Source organism: Mercurialis annua, linkage group LG1-X (genome assembly GCF_937616625.2).
Source record: "Mercurialis annua linkage group LG1-X, ddMerAnnu1.2, whole genome shotgun sequence".
Classification (NCBI taxonomy): Eukaryota; Viridiplantae; Streptophyta; class Magnoliopsida; order Malpighiales; family Euphorbiaceae; genus Mercurialis; species Mercurialis annua.
In genome coordinates this window covers 3,786,951-3,801,873 of record NC_065570.1, presented here as the reverse complement: position 1 = coordinate 3,801,873, position 14,923 = coordinate 3,786,951, and the positions used below count along the sequence as shown (strand labels likewise).

Genomic DNA, 14,923 nt, shown 5'->3' with positions numbered 1-14,923 from the left:
AATCAAGTGGCACATGCCTTAGTTAAATGGGTCGGTAAATATGTTTTGTCTGACGGTGAAATTTTTTCCCGGTCAATGAACTTGTTAATTATTCTATTTGATTAATAAAGTTTTTCTTTTCTCTAAAAAAAATATTTATCTTGCATTTTAATCAGTAATTAGATTATGTTAAACTGTATATATATACACCTATTTTTAGCTTGATTACACTTTTATGACTTTATTAAGAGATTTCATCACATTTTTCTTTCCATTGTCATATTTAGTGTTTTGTTTGTCGTCCGTAGAATTAAGATATTGTACATAAATTCTTATCTTGCTAAATTTTACCTTTGCTAGAAACAACATGTCGGTATCATTCCATTTTTGAGAAAATTATATAATATTTGAATATATATATATATAACTGTTGCATTATATTATTCGTGTAATAAACTTACACTGAATTAACCACGTATAAAATTTAATAATAAAAAAATGTCCTTGTCGCAAATGTTAATTAGTTTATTTTAAAATGATATGACGTAACAGTTGTATGAGATAAGCACTCTCATTTTAGTTAACGGAATCAAACTCCCACCAAATAAATTTTAAGTCTTTACCCTAAAAAAAATATCATATCAATTATTTAAATTTCAGTAGCATATCATTTAAATTTCATAATTGGAACAACAAATCACAAAATAACTTCCACCAAAACAGAAACTACAACCTCATAAAATCCGATCATTATCAAAAATCACAAAAAAAAAATTAGCCAGTAAAATTTAAAAGCCACAAAAAATAATTTTACCCATCACCTTTCCCACCTTAAAAACAAGAACAACAACCGCAAAGAAAAACAAATAACAGAAACCAACGTGCGTTAATTTGCAAAGGTAAAAATCCGACATTCACTCACATATTTTTCTTACATCATCTCCTGTCATGTCCACATATCTCTTTTTTTTTCTCTCCCTTCCTTAATTTCATCGCCATTTTCCTTTGCTTTTGAAGCTTAGCTTCCCCTTCTTCAAAAAATATCACCACCCTTAACCAAGAACCGGTCAAACTTATTACAAACATGCAACCATTCAATAATTAAAACCAATCTTTATCTTATTTTTTAAAGTCAAACATCTTAAATTTAGCTTAAAGATTGATAATCTTTATAGATATTAAAGATTCAATTCAAAGGGGTGATTATGGACTCTGATTTTTGGACTTCTCGTCTTGCAGCTGCTAAAAGACATTATAGTTTGCAGCAGCAGCATCAACAGAGCTCCCAGTTAGGTACTTTTTTTGAGATTTTTATGTTTTTTGTTTCTGGGTTGATTTCTTGATCTGTGTATGCGATTGTAGTAATTTTTTTGGTTTGGATTTGGGATTGGATTAGATCGGTTCAGCATCGATGATTTTGAGGTAGAAGATGAGGTCAGACCGGATTTTCCATGTCCTTATTGTTATGAGGATTTTGATATTACTTCTTTATGCTCCCATCTTGAAGATGAACACTCTTGTGAATCTAGAGTTACTGTAAGTTTTGATATGTTCTATGTTTTTTTTTTCTTTGTTTTTGTGCATTTCTTGATAATTATGCACTTTTTTTTTTATTGATATCATATAATTTTATTTACAATAGATTGTGTTGTGAAAAGCTGTGATATTTGGTGTAATTTTAGTTTGATTTCATGTTGTTTGGCTTGCAGATTGTCTGGTTTTGATTTTTTTTTTTCATTTTTGTTTCTATAGAAATAGGTTGAGGGGACCAACTAAGTCCTTGTTTATATTTTGTCTGTGTATTGATAAAGGGTTTGATCTTTTCCGTTTAAGGCGATTTAGAATGATGGAAATATTTACAACCTTGTTGGGTATGCTATGTGAGGAAAAATTTCAGGGATGGTTGGTTTACCATGGGAGAGATGGAAAATTGAGCGCGTGTTTTTGTTGTAATAATGGAAGGGTGTTGGATTGTTATTGTAAGAAATAAAAAATCTTATGTTTTTATGCATATGCTCGTAAAGATCGTTATTGACATCTTGCTGGGTTAGTTACTGATGTTGGTTATAGGTGTAGCACATAAATGGAAATGCTGAAAGCATGAAATGGAAAATAACCAAATGATATCTTTTACAAAAATATGTTATGAATATAAAGTTTTGGAGCTTCAAAAGCATTTTCATGTAACATTTTTTGAAACGGAGATAAAACGCTGAAATGTAGAAATGGAAAAGTTTCCGTGTAGCATAATCGATGGGAGATTTTCCATAATGGCCATGATCTGTCTAGCCCATGTTTGAGTTTGCCTAACTATGAATGTGAAAGAAGAGAATGGAGGATTAATGAGATATTTCTCTTAAGATGTTTCTGAGTAATAATGAACAAACAAACAGCAATTTTGATTCTGATGATACTTTTGCGCAAGAATTTTATGCTTCATTCATTTTTCCAATGCAGGTTTGTCCTATATGCTCCGTTAAAGTGACGAGGGACATGCTAAGTCATATAACTCTGCAACATGGACACTTGTTCAAGATATCCTTTAATACGGAAACTTGCATTTTAATTTCTCATGAAACTCTGAGCCTTTATCTATTAACTAGATCAATTTAGAGTTTTCCTTAACTGGAGATTACTTGCAGAGACGTCGCAGATTACGCAGAGTTGCAGTTCCAAACAGTCAAGCATTGTCTCTCCTTGGACGAGATCTAAGGGAGGCGCATCTGCAAATGCTGTTAGGGGGTGGTGGATATAGGCCAAACAATGCTAATAATGTGTCTAATGCAGCTACTGACCCATTTCTTTCATCACTTATTTTGAATTTCCCTGCATCTGAAGCTGAAGAGATTTCAAAATCTGTGGCAACAAGCGTGGAAGATACTCCTGCAAAAAGTGCAGCACCGACAAATATGTGGAAATCAAGGTACTCATTTTTACTTGCTTGATAGATTGTGGAGCATTTTGTGAACTCTTCCCCTGGTTTACCGTCCATATAACATTGGCAATGAAGTGTGGATGAATTTTTCCGCGAGCTTATTCATTTCGTTAATGGCTTTAATTTTTCTTATTACTTCAACTATATGCTTGTGTCCTCTATTTATTGTTTCCACTAAAGAACTCATCTTGGATATGATAGATGCTGTCTTGCTATATTCTGTATATCGTCAATCATATTATCGATTCCTTGTTCTTGAGGAATCTAATTGAATTATGAGAATCTTGCTAACAAAAACAATCGCATTATATGGTTTTACATGAAAATTTTGACCAAGTAACTATGTTGCATCGAAGCTTGTCGAATCTTATATTGGGGCATTTCATTTTTGTTTTTGGAAATGCTTCTAAAAGTCCAAATCTTCATATTTATAACTTATTCTTAGCAAAAATATTATTTTTCCGTTTTCTGTTTGAGCGCTTCTCATTGCAATGTTTCCGTTTTCGTGCAACATAGTTGAGTAATCTCGTGCTAATGCATGATCAACCTTTAGTATAATTTAGCTTCATACCTTGACCTCTGTTTTTATATCTGTCTGTTGCTTGCAGTTTTGACTCTTCTTTGAGCTATGAAGAAAGGGAGGAAAGGATGAAGCAGGCTGCCGGAAGAGCTGGTTTCGTGCAGGATCTGCTTCTTTCGTCTCTGTTACGAGAGTGACTAGCAGAAACTCCATTTATAAAAAAATATTCATAAGAGGTATCATTTGGTGCGAGTTTTAATTGTTTTTTCACTACTTAACAACACCAATGCATACCTTATTTATATATATGGAAGCAATTCCATCAATGCTGGATGATACATAGATAGATAGATATTATCGCATCATTTTAGTTCCATCTCGACAAAACATGTAATACCTCCTGCAGAATTTGTTCAAGACTTTTACTTTATGAAAACTTGGCTATGTTGCAAGATAGACCTTCTTTTCGTGCCTGATTTTGCAGCATTATGCTCCGGTCAGTTGCTGTGTAAATCGGAAGGAGCCTTTGTTCTTTAATGCGAATCAGTGAAAAATGAAAATGTATATAAATGCCGAAGACTCAAGTCTTCTCGTACTTGGTCTAAAAGGAAGTGTTACATTTATACGATGTTTATTCCAGGATGTTGATCTTTTATTTTACCTACCAAAGAAATTATGTTTGCTTGAAGGTAACTTCAAAAGAATTCAGAAAGCAAATTCGATCGCATTTCAGGTGTAAAAGCTTGCCGTTATTTTCTGTTTTAACTTAACAAGCAACTATAAGTAGTACGGTTCATACAATCAACGTGTTCTTTTTCGGAAATGCTTTAGATGGTGTTTGTATCCAAGTGTTCCGTTTTTCATATCTGTTTCTGTTCCCCTGCTGCCTAGACTATAAGTAATAATGACGAAAAATGCACTGTTAACTGGAATCAATGGTAACTGTTTGTTCAATTAATCTAGATGTCCACCATTACTTGTGGTAGACCTGCGGTGGGCAGCAGTCGGTGCCGCCAAACAAAACGCACCGTCAACAAATTTGGAAAAACGTTTCATCCTTTCTCAATGCGTATCACATAATGATATCATTTACAAACAAATAGACAAACATGTTCCATATCAACTCACTTTCGAATCAAAAACTAACCATGAACACCGCCCAAAACAACCGTTGAGTAAATAATGGAAGTTGGTGGCCGTGGGTCGGTGGGTTATTTTATTACATTGGTGTTAGTTGAGCCCACTAAACACTTGCTTACATTAGAGTATAAACAACGGTCTACTCAACTCAAATTCCAAACATTATCCACTTCGACAAGACAACTAGTTGAGTATTTCTTCATCTTCCCCATTTGAAGTTTCATTAAAATTTGTGAATTGTGGGTGTAAACTGTAAAGTGATTGGTTGGGTTTGATAAAACAAAGATTAAAATGGTGGTGGAAGTGTTGGCGTTAGGAATGAGTTGTAGTGGAGTTGTGATGTTCCTCCATGGAGTTAATTTCTTCTTCCGTCTTCTTTCCCACCGTCTCTCTATTCGTTCTCTCAGGTCAATTTACAGGCCTTTATCCTTATTCTGATTGTGTTCCTTTTGCTTTCTTCTAACTATATTAATATTAGGGTATTACTATTCGCCGCCCCAAATTACTACCTACCGCCCAACTTTTTACCAAAATATCCCTAAGCCATTTTCAGCTAAAAAAAAAAATCAATCCTCTCAACTCAACTAAAAACCCTACAAATAACCGAGCAAATTTATAATAAAAATATCAAAATCACCTAAAATTAGAGGACGGTAACTTCTAATAATTAATCGATTTTTAATTTTTTCGTTTTTCAAATTTTAAATTTTTTTTTAAAATTTTTTAATGGGCTATCGCCCTCAAATGGCGATGGCCCATAGGGGTCATCGCCTCGATTTGGCGATGGCCCTATGGGGCCATCGCCAAATCGAGGCGATGACCCCTATGGGCCATCGCCATCTGACGGCGATGGTCCATTAAAAAAAATAAAAAAAATTAAAAAAAATTAAAAAATTAAGTAAATAAAAACCGATTATTTACCGGATGTTCCGCCTTTTATTTTTAGTCGATTTTGACATTTTTATTATAAATTCGCTCGGGTATTCGTTGGGGTTTTAATTGAATTGAGAGAATTGATTTTTTTAAAAAAAACTGAAAATGGCTTAGGGGTATTTTGGTAAAAAGTTGGGCGGTAGGTAGTAATTTGGGGCGGTAAATAGTAGTCCACTAATATTATTGTAATCAGCGGCGCAACTAGGGAGGGACGAGGAGGGCTGGCCCACCCTCTTCACCGGAAAAAAAATCAAAAGAAAATAGATTTTTTGGGTTATTTAAACCGCCCCTACATGTGTTAGGAGCGGTTAAAACTGCAAATTTATAAATTTGTAACGTATTACTACCGTTTGATTTTTTAAATATCAGAATGTAAAAATTTCGACTTGAAGTCCTGGTTCCGCTGCTGATTATAATAACATCAAGGTGCATGTTTATTCATCTTCTTTCTGCTTTCTTCCGACTGTAATAGGTGCTTGTTTGTGTTTTGGTTACAGTTTTCTGGGATATGCTGGATGGTAAAAGGGGACATGGATGATCAATTTTTTCACAGCAAATTACTTTTTTTAGTTATGTATAAAACTTGTCTTTTTGGGCAGTAATAGTGTAATTGAACTATCAATATAAGCAATTTAAACTAGAAATAAATTATGTGTAGCTCCATTTTAAAACTGATTTCAAGTAATATAAAAGGTTGTTTGAATAAAAAATCTTTACTTTTTATGTTTTTGTGATTTAAAAGCATTATTCAAAACGTTGTATTCCAATTTTTCTAAATTCTTCATCTTGTGGTCCAATGTCGTTTTAGGCATTTTTCCAGTAAAAAATGATATTATTCTGGCCGTTTTGATTACTAAAACGATATTTGATAAGACTAGGGATGGCAATGGGGAGGGGATTCCCCGTTCCCCGTGGGGACCCGCCCCTAATGGGGAGGGGATTCCCCGTTCCCCGTGGGGACCCGCCCCTAATGGGGCGGGGAATCCCCACCAATTACCCCCATGGGTACGGGGATGGGGGAAAATCATTCCCCAACCACGGAGATGGGGAGGGGACGGGGAGTATAGTCCCCACCCATGGGGATCCCCATCCTCGTCCCCATGGGGATCCGATTTATATTTATGTATATTTATATTATATTATAAGTTTTAGTATGTTATTTATAATTTTAAATAATTTAACATAATTTTTTTATTAGTTTCTATTTAGTTATAAATATATAATATTATAAAAGGTAATAGTATTTTCTATAATGATTTTTTTTTCAAATATTTTATGAAAATAATAAAATTACTTATAAATTATATTTAATTATAGGGGGAATGGGGATCCCCATGGGGATGGGGAATCCATGGGGATGGGGACGGGAATGATTTTAACCCCATTAATTAAATGGGGACGGGGATGTGGATTCCCCATAGACGCGGGGATGGGAATGGCGTCCCCGTCCCCACCCCGCCCCATTGCCATCCCTAGATAAGACAATGAGGCTTTAAAATACCAAAAAATAAAATGTTGAGATTTAAATAGCAAGTTTTAAATAATGTACTTAAATCGCAAAAATGAGATTGGAATTTTATGTACAAACTTTAAAATACACAAAGAAACGGTAAGACTTAGCTTGTGGAGAGGATTTAAGTAGCAATTTGCCCCTCAACTTGAAAATTAGCATATAAATTAATTTTATGCTCAAATCAATTTTAAAATTGGCGGTTATGGTCGACTAGCTCCATTTTTCTACATTAATTTACAAATTAAAAGATAAATTACTAACTGAAGAGACAATTAGCTTACAAGTTGAGGGGATAAATTGTAAAAATAGGATTAATTCTATCAATTTCAAAATCAATTTGTCCATGAAATTTATTTAGTGTGTAAGAGGCAAATTGCTCCTTAGACAATGTGGAGGGTGTTTTCTTTTTAACCGATTTGTGTCGACAGTAAAGTGTTTAGCTGTCCGATGTTATTTTCGTAAAACGAATCAGATGGACAATGAAACTATGTTATAATCTCCACTCCCTCCAAAAACAAACACTTCATCAACAACAACGTTACGTTCTCTTCCAATCCTTCACCATTCGTAAAATCCGAAACCTTTTCTCCACAAAATTCGTCAGCTTTATTCACAATTTTACACAAATTAACCAACACCAAAATATAACATCCATCTCAACACTCTACTCCAACTTACTCCCAAAATGCACAGCTTCAAAATCTTTAAAACCAGGCAAGCAAATCCATTCCCACGTTATCAAATTGGGTTTATCTCAAAACCCAAAAATCAGGAACCTTTTGATCAATCTCTACTCAAAGTGCCAGTCTTTCGGGTATGCACGGAACATGGTTGATCAAAGTACTGAACCAGATTTAATTTCTTGGTCTGCTTTGATTTCCGGGTACTCACAAAACGGGTTCGGTAAAGAAGCAATTTTAGCCTTCTATGATATGCATTTGCTGGGTGTTAAGTGTAATGAGTTTACTTTTCCTAGTGTACTCAAGGCTTGTGTGGTTACTAGGAGTTTAATTCTTGGGAGGCAAGTTCATGGGAGTGTTGTTGTTACTGGGTTTGAAAATAATGAGTTTGTTGCTAATAGTTTAGTCGTTTTGTATGCGAAATGTGGAGGGTTTGGCGATTCGAGGAAGATTTTCGATGCAATGGTTGAGCGAAGCGTTGTTTCATGGAATTCTTTGTTGTCTTGTTATGTGCAGAGTGATTTATGTGAGGAAGCGGTTGTTTTGTTTGGCGAAATGGTTTTGAGTAGAGTAAGGCCTAATGAGTTTAGTTTGTCGTGTATGATTAATGCGTGTACTGGCTTAGAGGATGTTGGTCAAGGAAGAAAGATTCATGGGTATTTGATTAAGCTTGCCTACGATTTAGACCTATTCTCATCAAATGCGCTTGTTGACATGTATGCAAAAGTAGGGACTCTCGAAGAGGCTATCTGTGTTTTTGAGGAAATTGCGAAACCTGATATTGTTTCTTGGAATGCTGTTATCGCTGGTTGTGTTCTTCGTGAGCACCATCATTGGGCATTGGAGTTGTTTGAGAACATGAATAGATCAGGAATGTGCCCGAATATGTATACTATTTCAAGCGCGCTTAAAGCTTGTGCTGCTATGGGTCTCAAGGAATTGGGAAGACAGTTGCACTCCAGCTTAATAAAGATGGATATAGGATCAGATTCTTTTATTCGAGTGGGACTCATAGATTTGTATTTCAAGTGTGACTTGATGACTGACGCAAGGTTGGTTTTTAAGTCGATGTCTGAGAAAAACATGATTGCATGGAATGCTGTGATAACCGGACATTCCCAAAATTTGGAAGATATAGAAGCTGTCTCTCTTTTTCCCTTGATGCACAAGGAGGGAGTAGGATTCGACCAGATAACCTTGTCAACAGTTCTTAAATCAGTAGCTAGCTTGCATGTTAACCACATTTGCAGCCAAATTCATGCACTTTCTATGAAGTCAGGGTTTGAGTTTGACAATTATGTAATAAACAGCCTCATAGATACATATGGAAAGTGTGGCGGCATGGAAGATGCAACCAGAGTATTCAAAGAGAGCCCATTTGCAGATTTGGTGGCTTTCACATCTATGATAACATCTTATTCACAAAATGGACAAGGGGAAGAAGCTTTAAAGCTATATCTGAAAATGCAGGATAGGGAAATCAGGCCAGACTCTTTCCTTTGCAGTTCTCTTTTGAATGCTTGTGCCAATTTGTCAGCATATGAACAAGGAAAACAAGTTCATGTTCATGTCTTGAAGTTTGGATTCATGTCAGATAGCTATGCTGGGAATTCGCTTGTTAATATGTACGCTAAATGTGGAAGCATAGATGATGCAGATCGTGCTTTCTCTGAAATACCTGAGAGAGGAATCGTATCGTGGTCTGCTATGATTGGAGGACTTGCTCAACATGGGCATGGAAAAGAGGCACTCGATTTTTTCAACCGAATGATAAAGGATGGTGTTTCTCCTAATCATATAACTCTAGTGAGTGTGCTTTGTGCATGTAATCATGCCGGTCTGGTTTCTGAAGCCGAGAAATACTTTAAATCAATGGAAATGTTGTTCGGTATTGAACCTACACAGGAACATTATGCTTGCATGATTGACATCCTTGGTCGAGCTGGAAAATTAGAGGAGGCGATGAAGCTCGTGAATATAATGCCCTTTCAACCTAATGCTTCAGTGTGGGGGTCCCTTCTCGGTTCCGCAAGAGTTCATAAGAATATTGAGCTTGGAGAACAAGCTGCCGAGATGCTTTTTTCCCTAGAACCCGACAAATCAGGTACCCATGTTCTTCTTGCGAACATTTATGCCTCAGTCGGCATGTACAATGATGTGGCGAAAATGAGAAGACTCATGAAAGACAGCAAGGTAAAGAAGGAGCCTGGAATGAGTTGGATTGAGGTAAAAGATAAAGTACACACATTTATAGTAGGAGATAGAGACCATTATAGAAGTAAAGAAATTTATGCAAAGCTTGATGAGTTAGCTGAACTTTTAAATAGAGCTGGCTATGTTCCTATGGTAGAAATTGACCTGCACGACGTTGCACGAAGCGAAAAAGAGCAGCTTCTGTCCCACCACAGCGAAAAACTTGCAGTCGCCTTTGGCTTGATAGCTACTCCGCCTGGAGCACCCATAAGGGTGAAGAAGAATCTTCGAGTTTGTTTGGATTGTCATACTGCATTCAAATTTATCTGCAAGATCGTCTCAAGGGAGATAATTCTGAGAGACATCAATCGGTACCACCATTTCAAAGACGGTTCATGTTCTTGTGGGGATTACTGGTGACGTTCATAGATTAGAATATTTTTGATAGATTGTTCGACGATAACGGCCATTGCGATAGCCTGATGTAGACATTCTTTTCATTTTTGGTAGATTATATAAAGATTTTTTGTCTACTCTTGGTTTGAAGCAAAGGCTTCCACTGAAATTTTCATTTCTGTAAGAAATTGAATCTGAGCAAACAATAATGTACATCTTTTGCCATTTACAACAGAATATGAACTATTTGGTTTCAGTCTCCTCATATCAACATCATCGATTCCTCTGACATTATAGCTAACAATGAATACTTTACTTTGATTGAAATTTTACCACTTTCTACACAAAGCTTGGCTCCAGTGACTACCCAATATCCAGGTGCGTCCTCCGGACCCCTAACCATTTCTTTTGTGTCGACAAAGTTTGAAAATTTAGGTGCCTTTGTCGGTAAGGGCGGACCTCCAGGATAAATTGCAGAATTTAGGTCCACTTTGTCTGGACTTTCAGGCAGCGGTGTCAGTCCAGCACTGAATCTCGTGCTGATCAACGCAGAAAAAAGTCCTGACTTGCGTGATAAACTTGACGGTCCTTCCCATTCTGACCTGCGAATCCGAGCCGATGCGACCATTGAGAACCCAAGTCTCAAGAACAGAACTTTCTTCATCCCAATAACCTTAACCTCAAACCAGACCCTTGTCATTATAGAAGCAGAGTCATCTATGCGGGCTCCATTATACTGCACTGGAGCAGTACAAACATGCGAGAAAATGCTCCAATTGACAGGTTCGAAATAACCTCGTTCTAGAGGTTGATCAACAGGCTCGTAGCTATGGTCATCAGAGAGTTGAATAGTATTCGGAAGAGTTGACAGGTGCTGAATATGAATAGCCAGATGGTCACTTCTCTTGCCTTCCAAGTATAAGCGGATTCCTGTCACCGGTCTATTTCCGGAATCAACCTGCAACACATTGATCCATAAACTCAGCATCATACGAAACAAGCACGAGTTTATTATCAGGGATCAGCATTACGGGAATCACCTGCACAGTGTTGACGTACAGCTTCGGGCCCATAAAGGAAAATCGAAGAGACGGGGATGCTTGCTTTCTGCGCTTAAGAGTGAGAGGCAAATCCCCATAGACCGGAGCCCATTGTCGAGGCAATTGAAACTCTAAAAACTGTTGCAGTTCCTCTATAGGTGGTTTGTCTGCAAGATTTCAGGAGCCATCAAATAGGTACTAATGAAATATGCTCACAATCAAAATTACACGAAAACCAACAGCACGGGAAGATATGTACATACATCGAAGGTAAAGATTTACGGCATGACTCAAAAACCCGTTGCCACGGACACCAGTCAAGAGAGAAGTTATAGGCACAAAGGACATTGAAATGACATAGGGTGATTGCAGTATAGTTGAGAGCCACTGATTATGACTCTGGCCGATATCTACGCCTCCTCTCCGAACAGCAATACTCATTACATCCTGAGGAAAATAATTTTATATCAGCTAAAGATCCCGTTCATCTTTCGGACTAGATACCGAGAAGCATACCTCGTTCTTTATGGGAGTTACAACAGGCGGCCTAGTTGAAGTGAATCCTTGTCGGAGATCCCATGGCATTGGAGGTTCATTCTGAAATATAAAAAAATTGTAATAGCATGTCAGAATAAGATTTCCATCATCAGTCCTCCAAATTACGTTAGTATTAACTTGAAATCGTGACTTAAAATCCGAAATGCTAATGCTTAAATTGATTGATAATTCCATTCATATTATACCTTGGATTTTCTTGGCAATTCAGCAACATATCCCTCTTCCGAAAACCTCTCATCAGCTAATTTCTTTAACAATTTCTGCACTTGAGGAGGCTGCAAATTTGACTTCTGTAGCTGCTTTATGTTTATTACATCCTTACCTCCCATCTTTACTCCAACAACAATATGAGTCCCATATTTCTCAATGAAGCTGAAAATGCACATCATTGAACATTTAAATTTGCATAACTTGGCATCTTAATTACTACATTCTCTATTTTTACAAACGAAATGTGAGAACTATGCGTAAATTAACGGGTTATTTGCAAAAACACTCAGTCTTTCATTTCTTGACATTTTACAGCAAAATCATTATCCGCTCATATTAGTAAAAACCGCCAAAAACGACATCATTTGGTTAAGAAAGACTATTTTTCTACCAAAAATACAAAAAAAATAAAAGGTTGGCATTTTTCTTCCAAATTTTAAAAAGCATGCTTACCCCTCGATTTCAAAAAAAAACACTATTTACTCCCGGCATTTTAGTATTCGATAACTGAAACCCGAACGGACTATAGTAATTATCTCAATTAATATTCTGCTAGAAACTTACTCAGCTTTTCCCCCTCGATTTCAAAAAATACTATTTACTCCCGGCATTTTAGGTATTCGATAACTGAAACCCGAATGGACTATTGTAATTATCTCAATTAATATTCTGCTAGAAACTTACTCAGCAAGAGCAACAGCATCCCATGAAGTAGGAACTTCCTGTTTTATCTGTTCAGACAAAGAAATGTTGGATCTTTCTAACTCAATGTTATATAAGGATATAAACCAACCATCATAAGCTAAACTTTTCACAGAAGCTGCATCTTTCTGCCATAATCCCCTGAAGTCGAACATATTATTAAACAATCCTGACGGAATTTTCCCCGATAAACCAACATCCTGATTAAACTTCTCCGACATCTGAAACATCAAATCAAACCAAAAAGATTGTCCTAAGTTTAGTCATTATTGTAAGATTAAGCTTTCCGTCTAGGTAGCACGGACATAAACACACGGAAAAACGGACGACTTAGAATACGAACACGCAAAGTAGTGTTATTTAAAGGTTTCCTGTCATTTTTAATTCGTGTCCGAAACGCCAAGTGTCTAGTAGCACAGACACTTCATTCAATCGAACATTTTGCATTTCAGGGACATATCAGGAACTTGGAGTTTCGGACAAAAAAAAACTTCATTTTGAACATCTGTGGCCGTGCTACTGCTACCCAGTCAAACACTTTAACGTTGATTGAAAAAACAAAACAAAGAACAAAAAGATGCAAACTTCTTACCTGGTTAAAAGATAAAACATCGGACCGGAATCTGGTTCGTTCACCTTTATCACATTTAATCCCACTATAAACATTTCTGACAACAATCCCACCCGGAATAACAAGGTCTCGGGTAATACCTGAGTCGATGTCGATTAATTTAGAACCAGAAGGACCGGGTTTACATGTAGATAATCTTAAATCATGGGTTAAATCATAACCAAACCCGATAACAGAAACAGCTTTCTCAGCTGCAGATTGTGGGTCGATTCGATTCAAAGCCATCTTCTGAAGAAAAAAATCAAGAACCCACAAAAACCCAAAACAAAAGTTGGAGACTTTTTTGTGGTGGAGATGTCAATGAATCAAAATAAAAAGAGACGACAAGAACTCTCGAGTTGAATGTTGAAGTGGTCTTTGATTCAGTTTAACTGTTTCTTTGAGTTTCTAATTGAATATGAAAGTGACTTTTTTTTTATATTTTCAAGTTTTTATTACAAATTTTTGACTTAAGAATTGGCAATTAGGACATAAAAGTTTGTTATTTTGAACGTTAATGAAAATGGCGGCTGTTTCTGTTCGTCGCCACATGGCATCTTTTATATGGTGTTTTTTTGATACCGTTTTTTGCCGCTATTTGAAGGCGTTTACTAGAAAAAGCCGGGCAGGGAACATTATTTATTGACTTAAACTACGTCGTTTTCGGACTCTGTTTAAAAAAATGTGTGAGAATTTTCAACTGATTGACTAATGGAAATATCTGACGTGCTGACTAATTAAAGAAAAAAAAATCTTAGTGGGTTTTCATTTCAATAATAATAATTGAAATATATAGTCAAGTGTACACATGTGATGCACAGTTGGCCACCTTATAATAATTTATACTCCATATGATGTTACTGTAATTTTTATGTGCGACTTAAAATGTAAGAAAAATATAAATAACTTGATTTTGAAATGTTGACTGTCAAAATGCATAAATTTCCAGGCAAATGAAAGCTGTTGAAAAAACTAGCGAGCTATGATTCGCAATTAATAAACTTACCCATGACCGGAGAGATTGCAGCAATGAATGCTTAGTGGGTCCGGCGGCATCAATATATTGAGGATTTGATCTATATCCAGATGAAAAAATATCATTCAAGGTTTAGTTACAGGCCGATCACTATGTGACTCCTTACAAAGTTGATTGTGTTCAGTGTTCATCGATCGCCGATTGAATTTGTTTTTAGTAGAGATAGAATCTAACAAGGTTTGGAGTCGTGTTATCAGCAACAACAAGAATATAAACAAACGAGTCGATTTGAATTTAAATGTGTTAAACAGATTAAGATTTTCAAATATTAAACTCGGACATGAACAATATTTTAGCTATTCAAATTTGATTCGAATAAATTTGAGTTCAATAAATAAATATTAAAAAATAGATTTCACTTTATATAAACAAGTTCTTTTTGTTTGACATTCAAATTTGATATGAGATTAAATATTTAAATAGGTCAATATTGTCTTTTTATTTATCTAGGTCTTTTTCAAAATTTTGTATTCATTAG

The 14,923-nt window shown here is 35.9% G+C and overlaps 3 protein-coding genes across 3 annotated transcripts; 2 read left to right on the top strand and 1 right to left on the bottom strand.

Annotated features, from left to right (window-relative positions):
* Window positions 1-879: 879 nt before the first annotated feature.
* LOC126680851 (protein DEHYDRATION-INDUCED 19-like) lies at window positions 880-3,890 on the top strand. Its single transcript, XM_050376095.2, has 5 exons — window positions 880-1,272; window positions 1,376-1,515; window positions 2,437-2,514; window positions 2,616-2,902; window positions 3,523-3,890. Exons 1-5 carry the CDS (start codon window positions 1,185-1,187, stop codon window positions 3,629-3,631), a joined length of 702 nt encoding a protein of 233 aa, XP_050232052.1. The 5' UTR covers window positions 880-1,184; the 3' UTR covers window positions 3,632-3,890.
* Window positions 3,891-7,348: 3,458 nt separating this feature from the next.
* Window positions 7,349-10,545, top strand: LOC126680838 (pentatricopeptide repeat-containing protein At5g04780, mitochondrial-like). The gene has a single exon (XM_050376071.2). It carries the CDS (start codon window positions 7,500-7,502, stop codon window positions 10,311-10,313), a length of 2,814 nt encoding a protein of 937 aa, XP_050232028.1. The 5' UTR covers window positions 7,349-7,499; the 3' UTR covers window positions 10,314-10,545.
* LOC126680844 (MACPF domain-containing protein NSL1) lies at window positions 10,434-13,831 on the bottom strand. Its single transcript, XM_050376083.2, has 7 exons — window positions 13,392-13,831; window positions 12,782-13,020; window positions 12,073-12,259; window positions 11,846-11,926; window positions 11,593-11,776; window positions 11,330-11,496; window positions 10,434-11,247 (listed from the first exon to the last, which is right to left on the bottom strand). The coding sequence occupies exons 1-7, from the start codon at window positions 13,653-13,655 to the stop codon at window positions 10,552-10,554; spliced, it is 1,818 nt and encodes a 605-aa protein (XP_050232040.1). The 5' UTR covers window positions 13,656-13,831; the 3' UTR covers window positions 10,434-10,551.
* Between the last annotated feature and the right edge of the window lie 1,092 nt (window positions 13,832-14,923).

Excerpts from the sequence above, each read along its gene's own strand:
- LOC126680851 (XM_050376095.2), top strand. The coding sequence starts at position 1,185 with ATGGACTCTGATTTTTGGACTTCTCGTCTTGCAGCTGCTAAAAGACAT. Across the intron at positions 1,273-1,375 it reads TCAACAGAGCTCCCAGTTAG|ATCGGTTCAGCATCGATGAT; the intron begins GTACTTTTTTTG and ends GGATTGGATTAG. Across the intron at positions 2,903-3,522 it reads ACAAATATGTGGAAATCAAG|TTTTGACTCTTCTTTGAGCT; the intron begins GTACTCATTTTT and ends TGTTGCTTGCAG.
- LOC126680838 (XM_050376071.2), top strand. The coding sequence starts at position 7,500 with ATGAAACTATGTTATAATCTCCACTCCCTCCAAAAACAAACACTTCAT.
- LOC126680844 (XM_050376083.2), bottom strand. The coding sequence starts at position 13,655 with ATGGCTTTGAATCGAATCGACCCACAATCTGCAGCTGAGAAAGCTGTT. Across the intron at positions 13,021-13,391 it reads ATGTTTTATCTTTTAACCAG|ATGTCGGAGAAGTTTAATCA; the intron begins GTAAGAAGTTTG and ends TTGATGTTTCAG. Across the intron at positions 11,927-12,072 it reads AATTGCCAAGAAAATCCAAG|AATGAACCTCCAATGCCATG; the intron begins GTATAATATGAA and ends TTTATATTTCAG.